This window comes from Amblyraja radiata, chromosome 28 (genome assembly GCF_010909765.2).
Source record: "Amblyraja radiata isolate CabotCenter1 chromosome 28, sAmbRad1.1.pri, whole genome shotgun sequence".
NCBI classification, from domain to species: Eukaryota; Metazoa; Chordata; class Chondrichthyes; order Rajiformes; family Rajidae; genus Amblyraja; species Amblyraja radiata.
In genome coordinates this window covers 9,089,221-9,113,134 of record NC_045983.1, presented here as the reverse complement: position 1 = coordinate 9,113,134, position 23,914 = coordinate 9,089,221, and the positions used below count along the sequence as shown (strand labels likewise).

At 48.4% G+C, this 23,914-nt stretch overlaps 1 protein-coding gene across 2 annotated transcripts in view; it reads right to left on the bottom strand.

Annotated features, from left to right (window-relative positions):
- Positions 1-11,647: 11,647 nt before the first annotated feature.
- Positions 11,648-23,914, bottom strand: part of LOC116988806 (multidrug and toxin extrusion protein 1-like) — a 51,286-nt gene continuing 39,019 nt past the window's right edge. The window contains exons 11-17 of one of the 2 annotated variants that reach the window (XM_033045724.1): positions 22,778-22,886; positions 19,113-19,188; positions 18,734-18,803; positions 17,930-18,062; positions 16,126-16,220; positions 14,872-14,953; positions 11,648-13,296 (exon numbers count right to left, since the gene is read on the bottom strand). In XM_033045724.1, the coding sequence (XP_032901615.1) occupies positions 13,058-13,296; positions 14,872-14,953; positions 16,126-16,220; positions 17,930-18,062; positions 18,734-18,803; positions 19,113-19,188; positions 22,778-22,886 (804 nt within the window). In that variant the 3' untranslated portion in view covers positions 11,648-13,057. The remainder of the gene's footprint in view (positions 13,297-14,871; positions 14,954-16,125; positions 16,221-17,929; positions 18,063-18,733; positions 18,804-19,112; positions 19,189-22,777; positions 22,887-23,914) is intronic. The other variant, XM_033045725.1, reaches the window with a different exon arrangement.

Sequence of the window (23,914 nt, the reverse complement as noted above, 5' to 3'; positions counted from 1 at the left end):
AGACAGTGCAAAGGGGAAGATGCAGAGTACAGAATATAGTTCTCAGAGTTGTAGCGCATCAGTTCTATGCACATTGCCTTCACCAGTCAGAGTATTGGCAGCCTGAAGAACAGTCTCGACCTGAAACATCACTCGTCCTTTTCTCCAGAGATGCTGCCTGACGAACTGTAACTCCAGGGCTTTGTACCCATATTGAGTAGAGAAGTTGGGAGTTCATATTACACTTATATAAGACATTGGCCAATTTTAGAAAATTGTGCTCAGTTTTGCTCGCCATGTTGTCCAGCTGGAAAGGGTGCAGAGAAGATTGATGAGAATGTTGCCAGGACTCGAGGGGTATCAGCTATAGGGGGGGGGGGGGGGGGGTTGAGCAGGGTAGGACTCTATTCCATGAAGCACAGGAGGATGAGGGGTGATCTTATAGAGGTGCACAAAATCATGAGAGGAATAGATACTGAGTAAATGCACAGAGTCTTTTGGCCAGAGTAGGGCAATCGAGAACCAGAGGACATAAGGTTTAAGGTGAGGGGGGAAAGATTTAATGGGAACCTGGGGGGGGTTAACTTTTTTACACAAAGGGCGGTGTATATGTGGAACAAGCCGCCAGCAGAGGTAGTTGAGGCAGGTACTATCGCAACGTTTAGATAGGTACATGGATAGGACAGGTGTTGAGTGATATGGGGCAAATGCAGGCAGGCAGCACTGTGCTGCCCTAGAGAGAGCTGGTGGATTGGGAAGTGCTGTGGGAGTAGTCTGGGTTTGGTTGTGAATGTTAATGCTGGTGGATGATATACAAGTGAAGCAGGAAGCTTTATCCATGATGGAGTCGGGCTCCCGCACACCCATGACTGGTGCCTGGCCAACAGAGGAGAGGCACCCACTGCAGCGTACTCAGCCAGAGTAGACATGTCAAAGACTAGAGGGCACAGCTTTGAGGTGAGAGGGACAAAGTGTAAAGGAGATGTGTGGTGAAGTTGTTTACACAAGGTGGTGGGTATCTGGACCGTGCTGCCAGGGATGGTGGTGGAGGCAGATAGTGGTATTTAAAGGGCCTGTCCCACTTGGCCGTCATTTGCGCCTCATTTATGTGTCATATGTAAAATAGGTCGACGCGTTGTTACGTGCGACGTCGCGCGCAAATCACGTGTCATCGTGCCGTCTGGTGCGCGGCAACGTATGGTTATGCACGGTGACGTAACCATGCGTCACCACGCGATACATGTGAGACGTCAGGCCGTCAGCGTGCGTACCCAATGCACCAGCGTGCGTACACGATATACGTCACGCAGGTGGCGTGCGAGGATTTCGTGCAGCACGAAATCACGCGCATCTCCACACTCCTCCACGCCTCTCCATGCGCCCGTCCCGCGCTACCCACATGCTACATGTGCGTCACAACATGACGACCACATTTTTGGAGGTCACGTAAATGGCGCACAAATGACGGCCAAGTGGGACAGGCCCTTAAGAGTTTTTTAGATAGGCAAATGGATGTGCAGGGAGTGGAGGGATATGGATCACTTGCAGGCAGAGGATGTTAGTTCAATGTGGCATCATGTTCAGCAACGTGGATATTAGGAACCATTCTATGTTCTCTGCACTGCTCTGGGGGCCATGGTATTTGTGTGGAATAACATGGAACTGCAGAGGCTGGTTTACAAACAAAGACACAAAGTGCTGGAGTAACTCAGTGGGTCAGGCAGCTTCCCTGGAAAACACGGATAGGTGATGTTTCAGGTTGGGACTCTTTCTTTAGAATGAAAGAAGGGTCCCGACCCGAAACGTCTCCTACTCATGTTCTCCAGAGATGGTATTTATGTGGACAAATGACACAAAGTGCTGGAGTAACTCAGTGGGCCAGGCAGCATCTCTGAAGAAAAAGGATGGGTGATGTTTTGGGTGGGGACTCCGGTGTGTATGTGGTGGGTCCAGCGCAGGACTAATGGAACTATTTGTTCTTTATGGAAGGTGACACCTTGAGCTTGTCCCAGAGCCATGAAGCGACTGGTCACGTGGAAGGCAGCGCTCTGCTGACAAGCGGCAGCTCTTGCCCGTCAGAGGGCATCCTCACTCCGGGCCAACTGATCGTTAGACGTGGGCTGGTCGTTCTCGGAGGTCTGCTGGTCCTGGCAGTGGGAGTTGCTGTACACTTCACCATCGAGCTGTAGAACCTCCAACCAGGCTGTCATCGGGCTCAGTGCATCAGGCAGGAAGGGGCCAAAGACTTTCAACCTGCTCTTCATATTGGCTCCATTACAGAAAAACACACTCTCGCTTGAAATAAAGCTCGTATTGCGAGCTTTATCGAAGACAGAAGACCCATTGTTATTGCCCGACAGTCCAACTGAACATGTTTAGTTTATTTTAGAGATACAGCGCGGAAACAAAGTATTAGGTGAACCGCAAAGCATTTATTAAAATCTACGTAGAGAGGATACATACTGCAGCACTCGGTGTATCATCTTCCAGACTGCCGAACTCAGGGACCAGCAGGTTGTCAGTAGCTACATTCCTTACTCAAATCCCGGACTGGATTACCTGCTGGAATGTGTACCATGCATAATATATGTGGTGAAGGTTATATTGACAGAGATTAATATGGTTGATCTACAGGCCCTTCAGCCCACTGAGTCCACGCCGACCAGTGATCCCTGTACGCTAACTGTATCCGACACACACCAGGGACAATTGTGACCTATTCATATCTTATCCAGAGATGCTGCCTGCTAAGTTACTCCAGCACTTTGTGTCTTTTTAAAATCTAAACCAGCATCTGCAAATTTCTTTAGTTTAGTTCAGAGATAGAGCGCGGAAACAGACCCTTTGGCCCACCGAGTCCGTGCCGAGCAACGATCCCCGTAAACTAACACTATCCTACACACACACTACAATTTCACCAAAGCCAATTAACCTACAAATCTGTACGTCTTTGGAGTGTGGTAGGAAACCGGAGCACCCAAAGACAACCCACACAGGTCACGGGGAGAACGTACAAACTACATACCAACAGCACCCGTAGTCGGGATCGAACCCGGCTCTCTGGCGCTGTAAGGCAGCAACTCTATCGCTACACTGCCCAAATGTGTTGCATTTTGAGTTCTTGGAAATCACCAAACCTGACACAGTGAGCAGTGGAGGCCAAGCCACTGGATGCATTTAAGAGCGAGTTAGATAGAGCTCTAGGGGCTAGTGGAATCAAGGGATATGGGGAGAAGGCAGGCACGGGTTATTGATTGGGGATGATCAGCCATGATCACAATGAATGGCGGTGCTGGCTCGCAGGGCCGAATGGCCTCCTCCTGCACCAATTTTCTATGATTCAAGGCTTCTTCACACAGCTAGGTTGGCGTAAACAGACAACACAATTAAATACTATTAAACATTTTCTTTTTATTCCCTTCTTTGCCACCAATGCACAGAGAGAGCTGTAATGCACTGGACTGGGTTCCGCAGGCTCACTGCTGCATCGATGGACATTGTCCACCCAGCCCTGACGGAACATGGATCCAGCACCATTGTGTGTTGCTGGCTTGGCAGCTCAATGTGGTTGGTGGTCTTTGTGAGAGAGAGAGAGAGAGAGCAAATGAAAAAGCAGCGGTGTGGGGTCGGGGTCAGGAGGGGAGGCTTGTGTTATTGAATGACCAGCGTGTTATCCAGGTGACCCATCCTCCATGGAGACTGCCCGCGTGTGAAGGGGACTCGCAGCAGAAAGAAGTGCAAAATGGGGAAGCCGTTGAATGATTGCGCATTTGTGTCAATGGAATAAGGATGCACAAGGGCCCTGCTGTAGAGCTGGCCCTGCTGTAGAGTTGGCCCTGCTGTAGAGTTGGCCCTGCTGTAGAGTTGGCCCTGCTGTAGAGTTGGCCCTGCTGTAGAGTTGGCCCTGCTGTAGAGTTGGCCCTACTGTAGAGTTGGCCCTGCTGCCTCACAGCGCCATAGACCAGGGTTCAAGCCTGACTCTGCACCTGATAATAAAGCACTATTGATATTGATTAGGCAAATTGAACACCAAAAATAAGCGTACATTCCAATTGTCAGCCACTAAGCTGCCAGTCAAGGTTCAAGAGAAGGCTGGATCAGATGGCTCCTGACCTCGGATGCTGTCTGTGTGGAGTTTGCACATTCTCGCTGTGACCGCATGTTTTCCCCAGATGCTCCGGTTTCCTCCCACACTCCAAAGACGTGCGGGTTTGTAGGTTAATTGGCCTCTGTAAACTGCCCATAGTGTGTAGGGTAGAATTAGTGTGAATTGCTGGTCAGTGTGGACTCTTTGGGCTGAAGAGCCTGTTTTCATGCCTTGTCTCTAAAACTAAAAACTGATGTGAGGTAGTGCAGAATGAGGCACATGTTGCTGATGGAGGTTTGTCTTTGTGCTAAATGCAGAATGTAGACGAGTGGACGTGCATTGCATCTCTTGCCAATTCTAATTGGGTTTTTGGGATGTGGGCCTGCATTTATTACCCATCTCTAACCCCTACAGGGAAGTTGGTGTGAGCTGCCTCATGAACCTCCTACCATGCTGTTGGCAAGGGAGTTCCAGGACATAGACCTTTAGATATAGCGATGGATTTCCAAGTGTCTGAGTGGGGTTGTTGTGTGGGTTGGAGGTGATGGGAGACGGTACATGTTGGTGCCACGGCGTACCAGTGGTTGAGTGAATGAGCGGTTAATTAGGGGTGGGGGAGATTGGGGGGTGGGTCACTCAAATTTGATGTTTCTTCCATGATAAGGTTGAGCCTCTTGAGAGTTGATGGAGCCGCACCCATTGGATCATGGCCAACTTAGATGGTCGGCATGGATTAGTTGGGCCGAAGGGCCTGTTCCCTGCTGTGTGTCTTTGTTACCTTGTATCTCATCAGTGGGTTTTAGGGTGTCACGAGATGAGTCAGTTGCTGCAGGACCATCCCCAACCCTCCAAACCTCTGTTGCCGCCTCATGTGGTACATGGTTGGCACAGGTGAGTTTCTGGACTATGGTGACTTTTATGGTTAAGAAGTTTCAGAAGGAACTGCAGATGCTGGAAAAATCGAAGGTAGACAAAAATGCTGGAGAAGCTCAGCGGGTGAGGCAGCATCTATGGAGCGAAGGAAATAGGCAACGTTTCGGGACGAAACGTTGCCTATTTCCTTCGCTCCATAGATGCTGCCTCACCCGCTGAGTTTCTCCAGCATTTTTGTGACTTTTATGGTGCTGGGTTTAGTAAAGGTAAAGTCATTGAATATCAAGGGTCGGTAATGAGAGTCTCTCTTGTTGGAAATGTCCACATTTGCGGTTGAAATATTCCTTGCCACTTGCCAGCCCGTGCCTGAATGCCGACCAAGACTTGCTGCAGGTAGCCATGGGCGGTTTCAATGACTGAAGGGAACTGAACATAGAACAGTGCAGCTCAGGAACAGGCCCTTCAGCCCACCATGCCCGTGCCAAACATCATGCCAAGACCAACTCTCATCTGCCTGCATATAGAAACATAGAAAATAGGTGCAGGAGTAGGCCATTCGGCCCTACGAGCCTGCACCGCCATTCAATATGATCATGGCTGATCATCCAACTCAGTATCCCGTACCTGCCTTCTCTCCAAACCCCCTGATCCCTTTAGCCACAAGGGTCACATCTAACTCCCTCTTAAATATAGCCAATGAACTGGCCTCAACTACCTTCTGTGGCAGAGAGTTCCAGAGATTCACCACTCTCTGTGAGGAAATTTTTTTTTCTCATCTCGGTCCTAAAGGATTTCCCCTCTATCCTTAAGCTGTGACCCCTTGTCCTGGACTTCCCCAACATCGGGAACAATCTTCCTGCATCTAGCCTGTCCAATCCCTTAAGAATTTTGAAAGTTTCTATAAGATCCCCCCTCAATCTCCTAAATTCCAGCGAGTACAATATGATCCATATCCCTCCATTCTCTGCCTGTCCAAAAGTCCCTTAAATGCCACTATCACATCTGCCAACACCGCCACCCTTGGCAGCACGTTCCAGGCACCCACTGTGTATAAAAACTTGCCCCGCACATCTCCGTTAGACTTTGCCCTTCTCGACTTATCATCATATAATTGTCAGTGAACTTCCCCACTTCCAACCTCCTGACGGGAACAAGGTCACTGCTGAAGCAGTTTAAGGCACAGGAGAGAGTGAGGCCTGTAGTGAGGCCCTTTTTTTTCTTCTTTTTTTTTTCCGTAAATGTTTTTTATTAGATTTTCAAACAAATGTACAATTTACAAGGGAAGGTAGAAAGCTCAAACAATTTAAAAAACACTTAAAACAAAATTATCAAATTAAAATATTAACATTTTTATCTATAATATATTCACCTGTGGTGACCAGCGTTCACAGAAGGCCTCCACTGTCCCCATGGACACCGCGTGTTCCCTTTCTAGGGACACGTGCCCCGGTTCGATCCTGGCTACGAGTGCTGCCTGTACAGAGTTTGTACGTTCTCCCCGTGACCGCATGGGTTGTCTCCGGGTGCCTGCCACACTCCAAAGACGTACAGGTTTCTAGGTTCATTGGCTTTGCTCAAAATTGTAAATTGTCCCTAGTGTAGGATAGTGCTAGTGTAGGGGGCTCGCTGGTCAGTGCGGACTTGGGGGCCGTATCTCTAAACTAAACTACTGAAGTTAGACACAAAAAGCTGGAGTAACTCAGCGGGACAGGCAGCATCTCTGGAGAGAAGGAATGGGTGACGTTTTGGGTCGAGACCCTTCTTCAGACTGCTGGACGGCAGGGTGGCGGAGTTACTGCCTGAAACTGGGGTTCGATCCTGACTACGGAGTGTTTTTCTCTTGACGCTCACTAGAGCACTTGATGCCACACTCGGTCAACCACTACCTTGATGTCAAGGACATGTAGTCGTTATCACCCACCATGCACTTCAGCTCTTTGGCCCAAGGCTGTGAAGATATCTTGACCAAGGGGCCCGTGTTTCCCAAGCTGGGTATCGATGGACAGGTCATTGGTGAATAATTGTGTTTGGGAGGTAATGCAGGTGCTGGTTTAAACCGAAGATAGACACAAAAAGCTGGAATAACTCAGTGGGTCAAGCAGCATCTCTGGAGAAAAAGAATAGGTGACGTTTTGGGGTGAGACCCTTCCTCAGACTAAACATGGCTTGATAGCACTATTGGCACATGTTCAGAGAACACAGAAACAGGCCCTTCAGCCCACAATGCCTTTGCTGAACATGATGCCAATCCCAACTCTTACTTGCTTGGAGCTGATCCGTAAACCTCCATTCCTTGCATATTGATCATAGACATAATGCAGAAGTCTGCTGCGAACGTATTTCTCCTCCAGAAATGTTGTTGCTGTCATTATTCCACAGAGGGTTCTTGGTTTAATGTCTCATGAAAGAGACAACTACTCAAAAACAGCAGGGCTGGCTAAGTAGTACCAGCCTGAGGATCCATGCACTGCAGGAGTTGGAGAGTGTGTGGAGTCCACACCTTACTGAAAGAGAGAGGAGTGAGAGCAAGCATCATATATCCCAAGACAAGACCACACACACACACACCAAGGCAGCAGCCACAGTCGTCCATGGAAGTAAAGAATCTGCAGATGTGCTCCTCAGAGAGTTAGATGGAGTAAAATCAGAAAACGTTGAAAATATTCGGCAGATCCAGCAGCATCCGTGTATAGCGAAACAACTCTGACGTAGAGGCTGAATTGATTCAGCTTAGAGACAAGCCCTTCGGCCCATCGAGTCCTCGCCGACCATCTATCACCCGTTCACACTAGTTCCATGTTATCCCACATTAGTCCCACCTGCCCGTGTTTGGCCCATATCCCTCCAAACCGGTCCTACCCATGTGATTCATATCCCTCCATACGCATATCCATGTGCCTATCCAAAAGTTTCTTAAACATCACAGTGCCTCCGCCACTACCCCCTGCAGCACGTTCCAGGCACCCATCACCCGCTGTACAATGGCGCTAAAGTGTGTGAAGATGATTAAACATGTGAAGAACCGCAGCAAATAAAATCCTAGATGGAGGATGGATTAAAGGCTTGTTCTGCTTAGAAACATAGAATCATAGAGTGATACAGTGTGGAAACAGGCCCTCCTGCCCAACTTGCCCACACCGGCCAACATGTCCCACCAGCTGCATTTGGTCCATAACCCTCCAAACCTGTCCTATCCATGTACCTGTCTAATTGCTTTTTAAATGTTGGGATAGTCCCAGCCTCAACTACCTCCTCTGGCAACTTGTTCCATACACCTACCACCCTCTGTGTGAAAGTGTTACCCCTCAGATTCCTATTAAATCTTTTCCCCTTCACCTTGAACCTATGTCCTCTGGTCCTCGATTCACCTACTCTGGGCACGAGACTCTGTGCATCTACCCGATCTATTCCTCCAATACAGTGGATAGTATTCTCAGATACCCGCCAACTAACATCTCTCCCCATTGTCACCATCCTTCAGTAGTTGACATCACGAAGACTCAGTGAACCCCAAGATACAAACATCCGTGTCGAATGAAGTTCAATACAGAGAGGATGCACGTCCAGTGGAATCTCACTTTGTTTTACATTATACATTATAAATGATCAAAAATAGTTCACAAAATAAACATTATTTAGATAAATCAGCATATAAAAGTATACTCTTAAATAAGATGAATCCAGGGAAATGGATGGTTCCCTTTCACAGTTACCTCAGAGTGTGGGTGGAGTTGTATTTACTGGAGGTGGTCTTGGAGGGGAGGATGCTCCTCAAACTGTGGAGCATCTTGGACAATACAGCTCACCCCCTCCGTGACACACTGGTCAACCTGAGGAGCACCTTCAGCAACAGACTGGTTCCACCAAGATGCAGCACAGAACGCCACAGGAGACCCTTCTTCCCTGCGGATATCAAACTGTACAACTCCTCCCCCTTCAGTCGTGGGGTAGACTGACCCCCCCCTTCCCCAAAAACTTTGCATTTCATGTTTCATGGATGATGTTATATTTTATGACTCTTTCCAGACCAATTTCCCTCCTGGGATAAATAAAGTTTTAACTTATCATGTTGTATGTTCTTTGCTTCTCAGCTTTCTCGGGTTAATCTGCTTTACGTCCATGTCGATGGTAGATTTACAATGCAACTACGAGAAGCAAGTCGGGCAGCAGCACTGGTGACAATGCCGCTCTCCCCGATGAACCTGATGCATTCTTTGCTCGCGTTGAGCAGTCGGCCGACAGGGCAATGGCATCAGTCCCCACACACTCGGGTCTGCCTGTTCCCAGGGTCACTGTTGCAGAAGCATGAATGGCCTTCTCGAGGGTGAACCCACTGGCCCAGATGGAGTCGCTGACAGTGTCCTTGGGGACCAACTAGTGGGAGAGTTCACAGACATCTTTTAATTCACAAGAATGTCCCTGACCATCCAGTCACCATCACTGTAATTCTGCCCATCAAGTCTACCTCACCATTCTATCATGGCTGATCTATCTCTCCTCCTAAACCCATTCTCCTGCCGTCTCCCCATAACCTTAAACGCAGGGAACAGCAGTACTTGGTCATAGCTCTCGGCACTTAATAGCCCTCAGAACCCAATCATTATTGCAGATCATCAGCCACTCCAGCCCCGTGTCACAGGGTCAATAAACAAAGAGGTAGAGGAAGATATGTCTGGTGTCTCCATTCATGTTGAGGACCCAGAGTGGAGGGCTGTCGAGAACATGGAAGATCTTTGAATGCCTCGGTGTGCAAACCAACGCATCTCGCTGTGATCTGTCACGTGACAATAAAAGTATCTCATCTCAACTCATCTTCCCAGTGGAAGAAGGTATCTGGGCGTATTTCCTGTTGGGTTCACCTGAATTTTGCAAAATCCCAATCATCTAAAATAATGTGGCATTTAAAAAAAAAATCCTTTATACTTTTGTAAAGGGAATCCATCTACCAGATCTGGACTTTGACATTGGAAAACAGGTTTCCAAAAGTCATCAGTCTGAAGAATGGTCCCAATCCTCAACATCGCCTATCCTTGTTTAAAGGTTTAATGTATAAAAAATATTTAGACAGGTACATGGGTGTAATAGGTTTAGGGGATGTGGGCCAAATACTATCAGGTGGGACTAGAGTAGGTGGAGTATGTTGTTCGGAGTGGGCAAGTTGGACCGAAGGGCCTGTTTCCAAGCTGTATGACTCTATGTTCTCCAGGGATGCTGCCCGACCCACTGAGTTACTCCAGCATTTTGTGTCTATCTTCGGTGTAAACCAGCATCTGCAGTTCCTTCCCACACACATCTTCTGGAATCTGATGGGCTTCCACTGCCTCGGAAGGTTTGAAGATCCCCATCCCTCTCAAAGCCATCGTGGGCCATTGCCAGAGGTTCCCAAGTCAGCAGTTTGCAATCCAGCTGTCAAAATTCCTGCCCCCACCCTTTCAAAAAGCAATTAACTCCTGCTGAGTCTGTGACCGTCACCATCAGTCTCGTTAACCTCAAGCGCACAAGCAAGCTCCTGCAGCAGCAGAATAATACCTGCTTCACACCAATGATCATTGCTTCACACTGCCTAATAATCACCACTTAACACAATAGTCCACCATTTGACTTCTGGTGACCAAGTGCACAGGGAATTGGAGCGAAACAAAAGGAAGAGTTGCTGGGGGAACTCAGCGGGTCAGGCAGCATCTGTGGAGGGAATGGACAGTTGGATCAAGGGTGGCACAGCGATAGAGTTGCTGCCTCACAGCGCCAGAGACCCGAGTTCAATCCTGGCTTGTACGTTTGTACGTTCTCCCTGTGACCGAGTGGGTTTTCTCCGGGTGCTCCGGTTTCCGGTTAATTGGCTTCTGTAAATTGTCCCTTGTGTGTAGGATTCCAGCTCTGTGGGCAGAAAGGGCCTGTTTCCACGCTGTGCCTCGAAACCAAACGAAACTAAATCAAGATGTCGGCTGTCCACTCCCCCCACGGATGAAAAGGGCCTGTCCCACTTAGGAGACCTAAACAGCAGCCACCCAAAAAAAAATCACGGTCTAGGTGACCTGCAACCTCCTACAACCTCCCACACATATGTTGAAAACCTTCCTCGACTATGAAGAAAACCGGCTTCGACTAGACCTGCGACAAAAATATGATCGATTTTTAAAACGGCGACCTATTTTTAGTCGAGGGCGGTTTTAATCATGATGAAAAACTAGCAGCAACCTAGATGAAGCCTCGACCACGCGGAAACCACTTTCGACCATTAGTGAGAGTGACCAAAACCTCCGGTGACTTCATGGAAACCTTGGGTGGCGGGCAAGGTCACCAGAGGTTGCTGTTTAGGTCTCCTAAGTGGGACAGGGGCTTTACAGACCTGCTGGAACCCTAACAAGATGGCGTCAGAGTGTGGCCGCTCTTTGTTTAGCTGGTCCATGGGGAGGGTCCACTATCATCCAATATAATCTCCCCACTCTTGTAAATCTCTTTTCCACTTGTAAATCTAAAATATTTCTCTACCCATTGTGTTTGTGTTTGGCTTGATTGTATTCAAGAGTAGTTTTGTTTGGTTTTCACAGAAATAAAAGCTTTTCACTGTTCCAGTACACATGGCCATAATAAACCTAAATCCTGGTTCCTCCAGCTACTCTTCCTTTCTTCGCTCCAGATTCCAGCATCTACAGTCTCTTGTGCCTCCTCTGGAGGGAGAGTGTAAAGAAGTCCACTATATCTGGCAGAGAAGAGCATATTTTACTGTATTCATAATTGTGGTCCTCAATGTTGACGTCTGGAACGTCTGCTGGATTTTAACCCCTGAACATAACGAATGTAAACTGGATCGCTACTGCATCTACGAGTCCTTAACTGAACATTAAACAGCGGCAATATAACACAAATTTGGACAGCATCGGAGTATCTGAGTTGTGAGTACAGGGAGATCGGGGAGCTCCATAACATGGTGTCAGGACATCAACCTCTCCCTCATGGTCAGCAAGATGAAGGAGCTTGTTATCGACTTCAGGAAGAGTGGTGGAGTACACTCCCCGATCAGCATCAATGATGTGGTCTGAAGAAGGGTTTCGGCCCGAAACGTTGCCTATTTCCTTCGCTCCATAGATGCTGCTGCACCCGCTGAGTTTCTCCAGCATTTTTGTGTACCTTCAATGATGTGGAGATGGGAATGGTTGACAGCTACAAGCTCCAGGTGTAAATAACCACAACTACCTGTCGTGGACCAACGACATTGAAACGAGAGCCACCAGGCACACCAATGCCACTGCTTCCTCAGGAGACTGGGGAAATTCGGCATGTCTCCAATGACTCTTACAAACCTCTACTGATGCGTTATGGAGAGCACAATGTCAGCTTGCTTCACAGCTTGGTTTTAGGAACAGCTCAGGCCAAGACTGCAATACATTGCAGAGCCGTGGATGTAGCCCAGTCCATCACACAGACCAGACTTGTCACCATCGACTCCATCTAGACTCCACGCTACCTTGGGAAAGCAGCCAACACAATCAAGGATTTTTCCTACACTGGTCATTCCTTCTCTCCAGTCCCATCGGGCAGAAGGTACAGAAGCTTCAACGAACGTACCACCAGACTCAGGAACAGCTTCTTCCCCTCTGTTATCAGACTTCTGAATGGTCCTTGTATAAGCGAGGGTACTGTCCTGAATCTCCAACCCATCTCATTGTGGACATTAGACTGTTTCTCTGGACTTTTTCTACAGTGCTGGGAAACTATATTCTGCTATTTCCCCTCTTTACTTTACTTGTGGCACTTGTGTATGGTTTAATAGTATTCATATATAGTATTGTCTGATTCCATTGCATAGCATGCAAACAAAAGCGTTTCACTGTATCTTGATGTACGTAACAATCATAAACTTAGACCTAAAGATGCTTGATCGCTTGCATTGATTCCTTCCGTGTGAAATCTGGAGACCTTTCCTTGCTGGATTGTGGATTGTGTACCAGGTCCCTGCACACTTCTCCAGATGGGACAGCTGAGAATTCCCGACTGACGCCCCAGTTGCATGCTGACCGCCTGTACTCCAAGGCAAGGTGTCCCTCTGGCTGGTCCCCTTGCTGTTGAAATGCCCCTCGATCTCCCCTGCGTCCGTCAGCCGCTTTCACCAAAGGACTATGTTCCGTGGACAACAGTCAACTGAACCACCAGCCCGACGGCCAGGATCAAGGGTCCCGAAAGGAAGGCCAGGCCCCGGCGTAGGACGAGTTGCTTTGTGGATAAGATTTCGCCAACGATCGTCACTCCGATTTCAGGCACGGTGCTTTCTTCCCTGAGTTGCTCGGTATCAGCGTTGCTCTCCACTTGACTAAGGTTGGACAACACAATGATGGCGACATTCTCCGCCCGTGCCTCTGCAAAGGGAAAACCTGATTGAAAATATATTTTTATAACATTACAATTCTACGGGGATAGTGTTTAGGAAGGAACTGCAGATGCTGGAAAATCAAAGGTAGACAAAAATGCTGGAGAAACTCAGCGGGTGCAGCAGCATCTATGGAGCGAAGGAAATAGGCAACGTTTCGTCCCGAAACGTTGCCTATTTCCTTCGCTCCATAGATGCTGCTGCACCCGCTGAGTTTCTCCAGCATTTTTGTGTACAGGGATACAGCATGGAACAGTGTTCAAATCCACGCTGACCATCAAACGCCCATTTTCACAGGGGTGTCAGGGGTTACGGGGAGAAGGCAGGAGAATGGGGTTAAGAGGGAGAGATAGGCCAGCCATGATTGAATGGCGGAGTAGACTTGATGGGCCGAATGGCCGAATTCTACTCCTATTCCTTATGACCTTATGACGCCACAGGTACCTCGCCTTTTATGCGTGTTAGATTTAGTTTAGTTTGGAGATACAGCGTGGGAACAGGCCTTTCGGCCCATCGAGTCCATGCCGTCCCCCATTGACGTCACTGCCTGGGCGCCGGGTAGAATCCTGGAGCCCGTCACTGAGGGCTCGGTGGGACGTCCCTCAACACACAGAGCGCAGAAGCCCAAGAAGGCCAGGGAGGGACCAGTGGCGCTGCACAAGGGTCGGCATTGGGAACTGCGGTAGCTGAATGTATATGTAGCAACGATTTGGATGGAAGATCAAGAGGCTCGAGGGCGATGGGGAATTGGTGTAGAAGAGGAGGTGAGGCCTGGAACTGATCAGCAATGATCACATTGAATAGTGGGGCAGGCTTGTGGGGGTGAGTGGTCTTTCTCCTGCTCACCCTGTTATTGGAATAATCTGGTCAAGCTGGAAAGGGTGCATGGAAGATTTACGAGGATGTTGCCAGGACTCGAGGGCCTGAGCTATAGGTGGAGGCTGAGCAGGCTGTGACTTTGTTCCTTGGAGCGCAGGAGGATGAAGAGTGATTTTATAGAGGTGTACAAAACCATGAGGGGAATAGATCGGGTAGAAGCACAGAGTCTTTTACACAGAGCAGGGGAATCAAGAAGCAGAGGACATCGGTTTAAGGTGAGGGGGGGGGGGGAGATTTAAAAGGACTTTTTTACACAAAGTGTGGTTGGTACATGGAACGAGCTGGCAGAGGAGGTAGTTGAGGCAGGACTATCAAAAACATTTGGACAGGTACATGGATAGGACGGGTTTAGAGGGATATGGGCCAAACACAGGCAGGCGAGATAAGTGTAGATGGGACATGTTGGTCGGTCTGGGCAAGTCGAATCGAAGGGCCTGTTTCCACGCTGGGGGACTCTGTGACTAATGTCTTGTGTACTTGCAAATGCACAAAGGGAAAATGGAAGAACTATCTACCCAACTCCTTTGTACCAGAAGGAAGTTAACGGGTCTGGCAAATATTTTGGACTGGATTTGGACCAACTGGATGGCACGCAACAAAGACTTTTCACTGTACACGTGACAATAAACTGAATTATGAATGCCTGGATTATTTAATTCCCTGAAAACAATTGCGATCTTTATACCTGTTGGAATATCGTTCACCGGGCTGTTACCCGAGCTGTAAGAAGTGTCCACATTTATCTTCATCCCCGCATTGATCATTGCCTTCAAGGGAAAGACAAACAGTTCCATCAAGAGAGAGGAACAGAGGAACGCCCCTTCTACACCAGCACCACATCACTCTGCGACAGCCAACATGGTACACGGTTGTGAGGTCAATATTTCAAAGCCGATGGTTTTGTGTTACGCGAGGAGGAATTACAGGAATAAATTAGGCAGCAGGAATTAAGTCAAACATCAGCCATGCTCCTCCGACTGAATAACACAACACGATTGAGCGACTGATTGTCCTCTATCTCAGTTACATGTTGCATGGATCCACCCTGACATTAAAGCATGGAACCATTTTGTGATAGGGGTCCAAACTAAAAGATAGTAGTAATTACTGACGCAATTGAACAGAGGACGAGAAATATCGCAAGCATTTCAGAGTTTCAAGCTTGTTTAGTCAGCGCGGAAACAGGCCATTCAGCCCACCGAGTCCGCGCCGACCAGCGATCCCCGCACATTAACTCCATCCTGCACACACTAGGGACAATTTACAATTTTACCAAGCCAATTAGACTACAAACCTTTATGTCTTTGGACTGTGGCGGGGAACCGGAAATCCCGGAGAAAACCCACGCAGGTCACGGGGAGAACGTACAAGCTCCGTACAGACAGGACCTGTAGTCAGGATCGAAGTACAAGCTCCGTACAGACAGGACCTGTAGTCAGGATCGAACCCGGATCTCTGGCGCTGTAAGGCAGCAACTCTACCGCTGCGCCACCTTGTCTTTGACAAAGGCACTTTAAATCGCCATTTGTGGCTGTTTAGAGTTTCTGCTTAAGTTTTAATGTAAAGATACAGCATGGTGACAGGCCATTCAGCTCACCGAGTCCACGGCAACTATTGATCACCCGTTCACACTAGTTCTCTGTTGTTCACCCATTTCTTACACTTTAGGATTTTTTAAATTTTTTTTTACAGAGACTAATTAATCCACAACCCCACATGTCTTTGGGATGTGGGATGAAACCGGAGCATGTGGGAGGAAAGCCACGCGGTCACAGGGAGAACATGCAAACACCACACAGACAGCATTCAAACCCTACTAGCTGAATGATCTGGGCTGAGGGGCCTGTTTGTGTGCTGTATGAGTGCGTGACTGTAACGAGAGCAGGGAAAACCATGCATGGATGAGGGAGCCACACTGATCTCCGGGAGAGGCAGCTACCTGTTCACAGGCCTTCCTCCAGTTAATTTTGCCAATGACAACCAGGAAGAAGACAGCTTGTACGACCACACAGACGAAGAAGCCCGACCAAAGACCTGCAAAGCCATAACAGTGCGTCAATGCAGAGTCCGTGTGCCTGCGATGCTGCTGTTGCTGCAAGCTAGATTTGCATTGGACCCGCCCCTCACCGCACCCCGTTGCATATGACCTCCGTAAATCCAGCCTGACATTAGGGTTCACCTTCACCTTCACCTCCAGTTTAAATTACATTTGGAATATTTTGGAGGACCAAGAAACCAAGAACCAAGGGGTTAGACTTTAGAGAGACAGCAGGGAAACAGGCCATTCGGCCCACCAAGTCTGTGCCGACCAACCATCACCCTTGAACACTGGGGACAATTTACAATTTACAGAAGCCAATTAACCTACAAATCTGCACGTTCTTAAAGAGTGTAGGAGGAAACCAGAGCATCCGGTGAAAACCCACATGGTCACTGGGAGAACGTACAAACTCTGTACAGACAGCACCCAGAGTCAGGATTGAACTTGAATCTCTAGTGCTGTAAGGCAGGGACTGTACCGCTGCTACACCGTGCTGCCCTTGACCACTCTCTTGGCTTATGGATGGCCCGTGCACCACAGCCTGGGTCACTGGCTGGCCCTGCCACTGGTCATCATGGTGATATTGCGGCCTAGGTCACTGGCTGGCCCTGCCACTGGTCATCATGGTGATATTGCGGCCTAGGAATTCCACATATCTTCTCACCTGTCCTTCGTCAAAGTTAGGGCAGAATCCTGGGACTCTCTCCCCAAGGCTCTCTGGCGTGTCACCCCCTCCCTCGTGGACTGCAATGGGCCGAAAAATCTGCCTGCACTTTCTCAAGGGCAACGAGGAAAAGACAATAAGCAAAAGACAAATCCAGAGGGAATATGTTCGAGAAGGAACTGCAGATGCTGGAAAATCGAAGGTAGATATTCGGCCCATCAAGTCCACCCCGCCATTCAATCATGGCTGATCACTGCCTCCTAATCCCATTTTCCTGCCTTTGCCCCATAACCCATTCTAATCAGGAATTTGTCCATTTCTGCCTTAGAAATATCCACTGACGTGGCCTCCACAGCCCGCTGGGGCAATGAATTCCACAAATTAACTACCCTCTGCCTAAAGAAGTTTCCCTCTCTCATCTCCTTTCTAAAATAACGCCCTTTAATTCTGAGGCTGTGGCCTCTGGTTCTAGACTCTCCCACCAGTGGAAACATCCTTTACACATCCACTCTATCTGTACCTTTCATTATTCTGGAAGTTTCAATGAGTTCCTTCTAAACTCCAGCGAGCAGAGACCCGCCTGTGCCAACCACGTACAAAATGAGGCTGGTACAGAGGTTTGGAGGGTTGGGGTTGGTCCTGCAGCAACTGACTCCCTAAAACCCACTAATGAGGTACAAGTAACAGAGCCATACTGCAGGGAACAGGCCCTTCGGCCCAACTAATCCATGCCGACCAGGATGCCTCATCCAAGCTCGTCCCATTTGCCCATGTTTGGCCCATGATCCAATGGGTGCGGCTCCATCAACTCTCAGGAAGTTCAACCTTATCATGGATGAAACAAATAAGTTTGATGACCTCCCCCCCCCCATCCTGTCTTCCCCCCCCCCCCCACACCCCCAATGAGGTCCCCCCTCAAACTTCTGAACTGAGTTGCATTCTCACACTGTGCCCACAGAAAGACTCCACGTACAGTGGGCAAGGGAAGGTTGGTTGGGTGGCAGCGGTCAAAGGGCACCGCGGTGGGTGGTCTCCTACCTGTGACGCCAAGGCGAGCTGGAAACATTAGCGTGACCCCCAGGGGGAAGCCAATGGAGTAGAAGCCAACCAGGTTACCGAGGGCTCCCAGCTTCTGCTTCCCAGCCCCTCTCAGCACTCCGCCGCTCACAGTCTGTAGGGAGAGCAGGCACACTACCTGTTAACGAGGCTGCCACAGAGAAACATGAACGCACTGACAACAACTCTTCCATTGTGTAGGAAGCAACTGCTGGTTTAAACCGAAGATAGACACGACATGCTGGAGCAACTCCGGCAGCTGGAGCAACTCTGGACGAAAGGAATAGGTGACGTTTCGGGTCGAGACCCTTCTTCAGGTTCTTGATTAGTACGGGTATCAAAGGTAATGGGGAGAAGGCACTGAACCTTTTTGCATATCTTTCATTCATTTGTTCTATATCTCGCTACATCGCCATCTATATCTCTCGTTCTCCTTTCCCCCGACTCTCTGTCTGAAGAAGGGTCTCGACCAAAACGTCACCCATTCCCTCTCTCCAGAGATGCTGCCTGTCCTGCTGAGTTACTCTACTGAGTTGCATCTATTTTAGCTCACTATTAGCCTAGCTTAGTTTAGTTTAGTTTGTGTCTATCTCCTCTAAAGTCATCACAGCTAGATTCTGGAAGGGGAGAGCCATTCATGCATCCAACTGCATCTCATGTTTTAGGACTTGTGAGTGAAAGATATTCTACCCAGTTAATCTATTTATTAATTATCGATGTGGATATCTGGACTTTCTATAAAAATTGTTCGTTCCGTTTCTCATTCAGTCTTGTTTTAATACTCACAGCTATGGCTTCAAACCAGTGGAACGTGGCAATGATTGGGTCCACATCTGACACCAACTGAATGATCTCCCTGCAGGACAGAGAGAGAGAGGGGAGAAAGAGAGGGGGGAGAGAGAGAGGGGAGACACAGGAGAGAGAGGGGATTAGAGAGATTGGTAGAGGGTGAAAGAGAGAGGGAGAGAGAGGGGAGAGAAAGAGAGGGAGAAACAGTGAGAGACAGGGGGTGAGAGAAGGGGGAGAGAGAGAAGGGGGAGAGAGAAAGAGGGGGAGATGAGGGAGAGAGAAGGGTGGGAGAGGAGGAGAGAAAGAAGTGTCAGATATTCAGACATGCTGACGATATTCAATAGCATTTGAATGTTGAACGTTTGCAGTCACTAACTTGTCCGTGGTGAAAACATATCCCAGCACACTCCGAGTGGCTCCAAGGATGACAGAAATCAGCAGTGAACAGCCGCCTGATGAAATGGAAAGCAAATTGTTACTTAGCAATTTTTTCCCCTACAAAGAGGCAGAGATGACCACAGCTGTGTATGTCTGGGCAAGATGCAGTTACTGGTCACTCTTGAGGTCGCTGTGGTATTCCGTGTGTATGGAGGGCACTTTGGCAACACTGACCTACTTCTCAACAGACCCTGCATGGGGTAAGGCTGATGGAGATGCTGCCCATGGGAGCTCAGGCAGCTTGTGAACAGGAGGACACACTAGACCACCATCTTACAGCGATGTCCCTGCCTTTTCATTTTATTTATCAGCGACCTGATCTGCTATTGTCGGGCGCCGCTCAATAAGACCTCGCGCTCGATAAGACTTTGGAAATGGCGCCAAATCTGGCGACTTGGAAAAAAATGTCACTGTGTTTGCACATGCGATGATGAAGCACTATTGATATCGATAGAGAAAAAGACAGAAGGTCATTTGAACACCAAAAAAAAGTGTCAATTCCAATAGTCAGCCACTAAACTCCCAGAGAAGTTTCGAGAGAAGGCTGGATCAGACGGATCCGGACCTCGGTTGCTGCCCGCGTGGAGTTTGCACGTTCTCCCTGTGACCGTGTGGGTTTTCAGAAAATGGTCAATGGCATTCTCTGTTTTTTCTTTAAAAAAAGCAAGCAAAAAAGCATTGGTCAGAGCAGAAATGAGAGGACAAGTAATCCAGTCCCGTTTCCACCTCAGCACAACCGTCCACCAGCTCCTCACTGTAGAGTCAACATGGTGAACTAGCACCAACATGGTCAACTAAGATCAACATGGGTCTCACCATCAACCCACTCCAGTGTCAGATAGGTCAACTAGGACCTACATGGTCAACCAACACTACCATGTTCAAATAGCACTAACATGGTCAACTAGCAATAACATGGTCAACTAGGACCAGGCTACAACAGCTGAGATCTGTGACTGCAGCCAGATGAGACTGTGAAGACCTCCTGCTCATGCAGGGTTCCTGCCCAGTTTCAACTCCTGACTTTGGCAGGAGAGGAATTCGCACATTAAGTGTACAGAACTGACCAATGAAAAAGAAAAAATCTGACAACAAACTTTGGCATTTCCTCTTATCTGGATATTCGGCTGGATTTCTCCAAGGTCTGCTTCCCATACACTGTGTACTAGTTTGTGGGCTTCATTGCAATCAGGGAGAACTGGCTCAATTGGTGAAAACCATGTAAAGCAGCAACTCTACCGCTGCGCCACTGTGCTGCCCACTAACCCGTTCAGAAGTACATTGATTCATGGAAGGAGAAAACGACACCAAGTAATGATTGCAGCAATGTTGAGGACACTAAAACTACTTCTCAATCTTCTGTTTGCCTCATGTTAAACATTAAGAAACATTTGGACAGATGTATGTCTGAAGAAGGGTCTCGACCCGAAACGTCACCCATTCCTTCTCTCCAGAGGTGCTGCTTGTCCCGGCTGAGTTGCTCCAGCTTTTTGTGTCTATCTTGGAGACATACCCGGGTTCGATCCTGACTACGGGTGCTGTCTGTATGGAGTTTGTACCTTCTCCCTGTGACCTGCGTGGGTTTAGTCCGGGTGCGCCGGTTTTCACCCATACTCCAAAGACGTACAAATTTAGATGGATATGTGCCAAATTTAGGCAGGAGAGACTAGTGTAGATGGGACATGCTAGGTGGTGAGGGCAAGATGGGCCGAAGGGACTGTTTTACCATGGTCTATGATCATGTTGTGCCCCTCAGATAGTCTTTTTAAAAGGATATTCAGGAAAAATGTAATGGTTCCCAGAGGTGGGATAAGTCCAAAATATTTTGTAGTTTGCAACTATTGCAGTTAATTATTGCAGCTCTTTATGTATTAGTTTCACCATTAAACTATTACCCAGATCTCATGCAATAAAATGAGACTTCTTAATGACATACTAAGCCACACTTGGTGCCTAGCAACCTAATTGCACCTACAAACTAGTTATTGTGATTGGGGGGTTATAATTTGCTCAGCTCAGTAATTATTTGGAAGGGTATCATATTTCATCTCTGACTTTAATCTTAAGGGAGTGCTGCACTCCTCATCAGCTAGAGGTCGTGCTTTATTCTTTGTGATTGAATGCCTGTGAGAATTTGTCAATAGGTCTGCCTGCTTTCCCAATGAGGACGCTGTGGGTGTCGGGTACCACCCTGAACTGAGAGATGGGAGGAGATCAGAAAAGCAGAAGGCTGTGGCACTGAGATTGCTGGATCTTTGAGGGCAGCGTTTCTGCCAGGTCCATGCCACCTCTGTCAGTCTGGGTGAATATCTGTCAACCGGGCGGTTGGGTTGCTGCCTCACAGCGCCAGAGACCCGGGTTCGATCCTGACTACGGGTGCTGTCCGTATGGAGTTTGTACCTTCTCCCCGTGACCTGCGTGGGTTTTCTCCGGGTGCGACGGTTTTCACCCACACTCCAAAGACGTACAGGTTTGTAGGTTACTTGGCTTGGTATAATTGTAAATTGTCCAGAGTGAGTAAGATAATGCTAGAGTACGGGGTGATTGCTGGTTGCAGTGGGCTGGTGATCGCTGGTTGGCGTACACTCGGTGGGCCGAAGGGCCTGTTTTCACGCTGTATCTCAAAAGCCCGTCGGTACTTTTTATGAATGCATTGACTATTGACTTTTTTTTGCATTGATTCTATCCAACAAGGCTAGAAAAAAGCTGGAGTACCTCAGCGGGTCGGGCAGTATCTTTGAAGAACATGGATAGACGATGTTGCGGGATAGCTACCTGAAGAAGGGTCCCTACACAAAACGTTGCCTAGCCACGTTCTCCAGAGATGCTGCCTGACCCGCTGAGGTACTCCAGTACTTTGTGTGATGTTTTTGTAAACCAGCATCTACAGTTCTTTGTTTCTCATTTTTCACTTTCACCCACCCAATCTACATCCTTGTGTCTCCGACAAGGCCAACATTTACTGTCCCCGCTTTATGTTCTTCAGCACAAAGTGTTGTCGCTGGGCAGCACGGTGGCGCAGCGGTAGAGTTGCTGCCTGGACCCTGATCACAGGTGCTGTCTCTGTCTGTACCAAATTTGTACGTTCAACCCCGTCTTCTGATTTCCCGATTTCTCTGAGGTCTTCGGTTTCCTCCCACACTTCAAAAGAGGTAAACTGGCTTGGTTATAGATTGTCCCTGGTGAGTGTAAAAGTGCGGGGAGCGCAGGCCGGTGCGGACTTGGTGATCCGCGCTGTATCAGTTGTACCAGATCCCGATTCATTACCTGATTAGAAAATAGGTGCAGGAAGAGGCCATTCGGCCCTTTGAGCCAGCACCGCTAGTAATGTTGCCTGACCCGCATAGTTACTCCAGCACTTTGTGTGTAATTGTCAATATTGTCCATATAAGCGGTGATTTGTCTACCTACCCGCACATCATTGGGGTGTGGGAAGGTGCTGACGTATCCGGGGCAATCGTTGTTTGGTGGTGGCGGCTTCTCCCGCAGTGCCAGGCTGCTGCCCGTGATGGTTTAGCCTTTAGCGCAAACCATGAACGAGACCACTGTGCATTCCTACAACAACACGGCAAGCCATGGCCGGGGAACTCAACAAACACTCACCGATGAAACACAGGGCGATGGCTGCTGAGTTCTGAGCCTTCTCCGGGTTTCTAGCCCCAAGCGCGTTGCCCACAAGGACACTTGCAGCCACACTGCAACCAAGGGGTATCTGTAGGGCAAGAAACAACGTCAACTCTTCCACATGTATTTATCCGTATTTGTCTTCAGTTGAACATTTTGTGTGTGTCCTTCCCCCCCTCCCCCCTCCCCCATAGTGGAGTAAATGAAAGAAAGATATATATATATGTATACATGTATGTATATATATATGTAAATCTATGGCATTCTCTGCCACAGACGGCAGTGGAGGCCAATTCACTGGATGTTTTCAAGAAAGAGTAAAGGGCCTGTCCCACTGTACGAGGTAATTCAAGAGTTCTCCCGAGTTTCCCTTGATTCAAACTTGGAGAATTACTGTAATAGCCGCTCGTAGGTACTCGGGACTCTCGTGGACACTTTTCAACGTTGAAAAATCTTCACGAATCTTCACGAGCTTACCATGTTTCCCGAGTACCTGCCGTTAGCGTTACAAGCCACTAAGAGACGTCCCGAGCTCCGACGTACCCGCTATGTACATTCCACGTGCTTACCACGATTTTGATTTTTTTTAAACTCGGGAGAGCTCTTGAATGACCTCGTACAGTGGGACAGGCCCTTTAGATTTAGCTCTTAGGCCTAACGGAATCTAGGGATATGGGGGGGAAAAGCAGGAATGGGGTACTGATTGTGGATGATCAGCCATGATCATATTGAATGACGGTGCTGGCTCGAAGGGCCGAATGGCCTACTCCTGCACCTATTGTCTATGTTTCGATACATCATGGTTTTCACAACGAATTGTTGTAATGTAGGAAAGATGGAGAAGATCTCAAAGTGAATGGTAGGGCCCTGGAGAGTGTTGTAGTCCAGAGGATTCTAGGCATACAGGTACATTGCTGTCTGGAAGTGGCATCACAGGTAGATAGAGTAGTGAAGAAGGCTTTTGGTACATTGGCCTTCATCGGTCAGATGCAAAGTGTAGTAGGTAGGAACTGCAGATGCTGGTTTAAATCGAAGATAGACACAAAATGCTGGAGTAACTCAGTGGACAGGTAGCATCTCTGGAGATGTACAAAATATAGTATATGTATAGAAGTT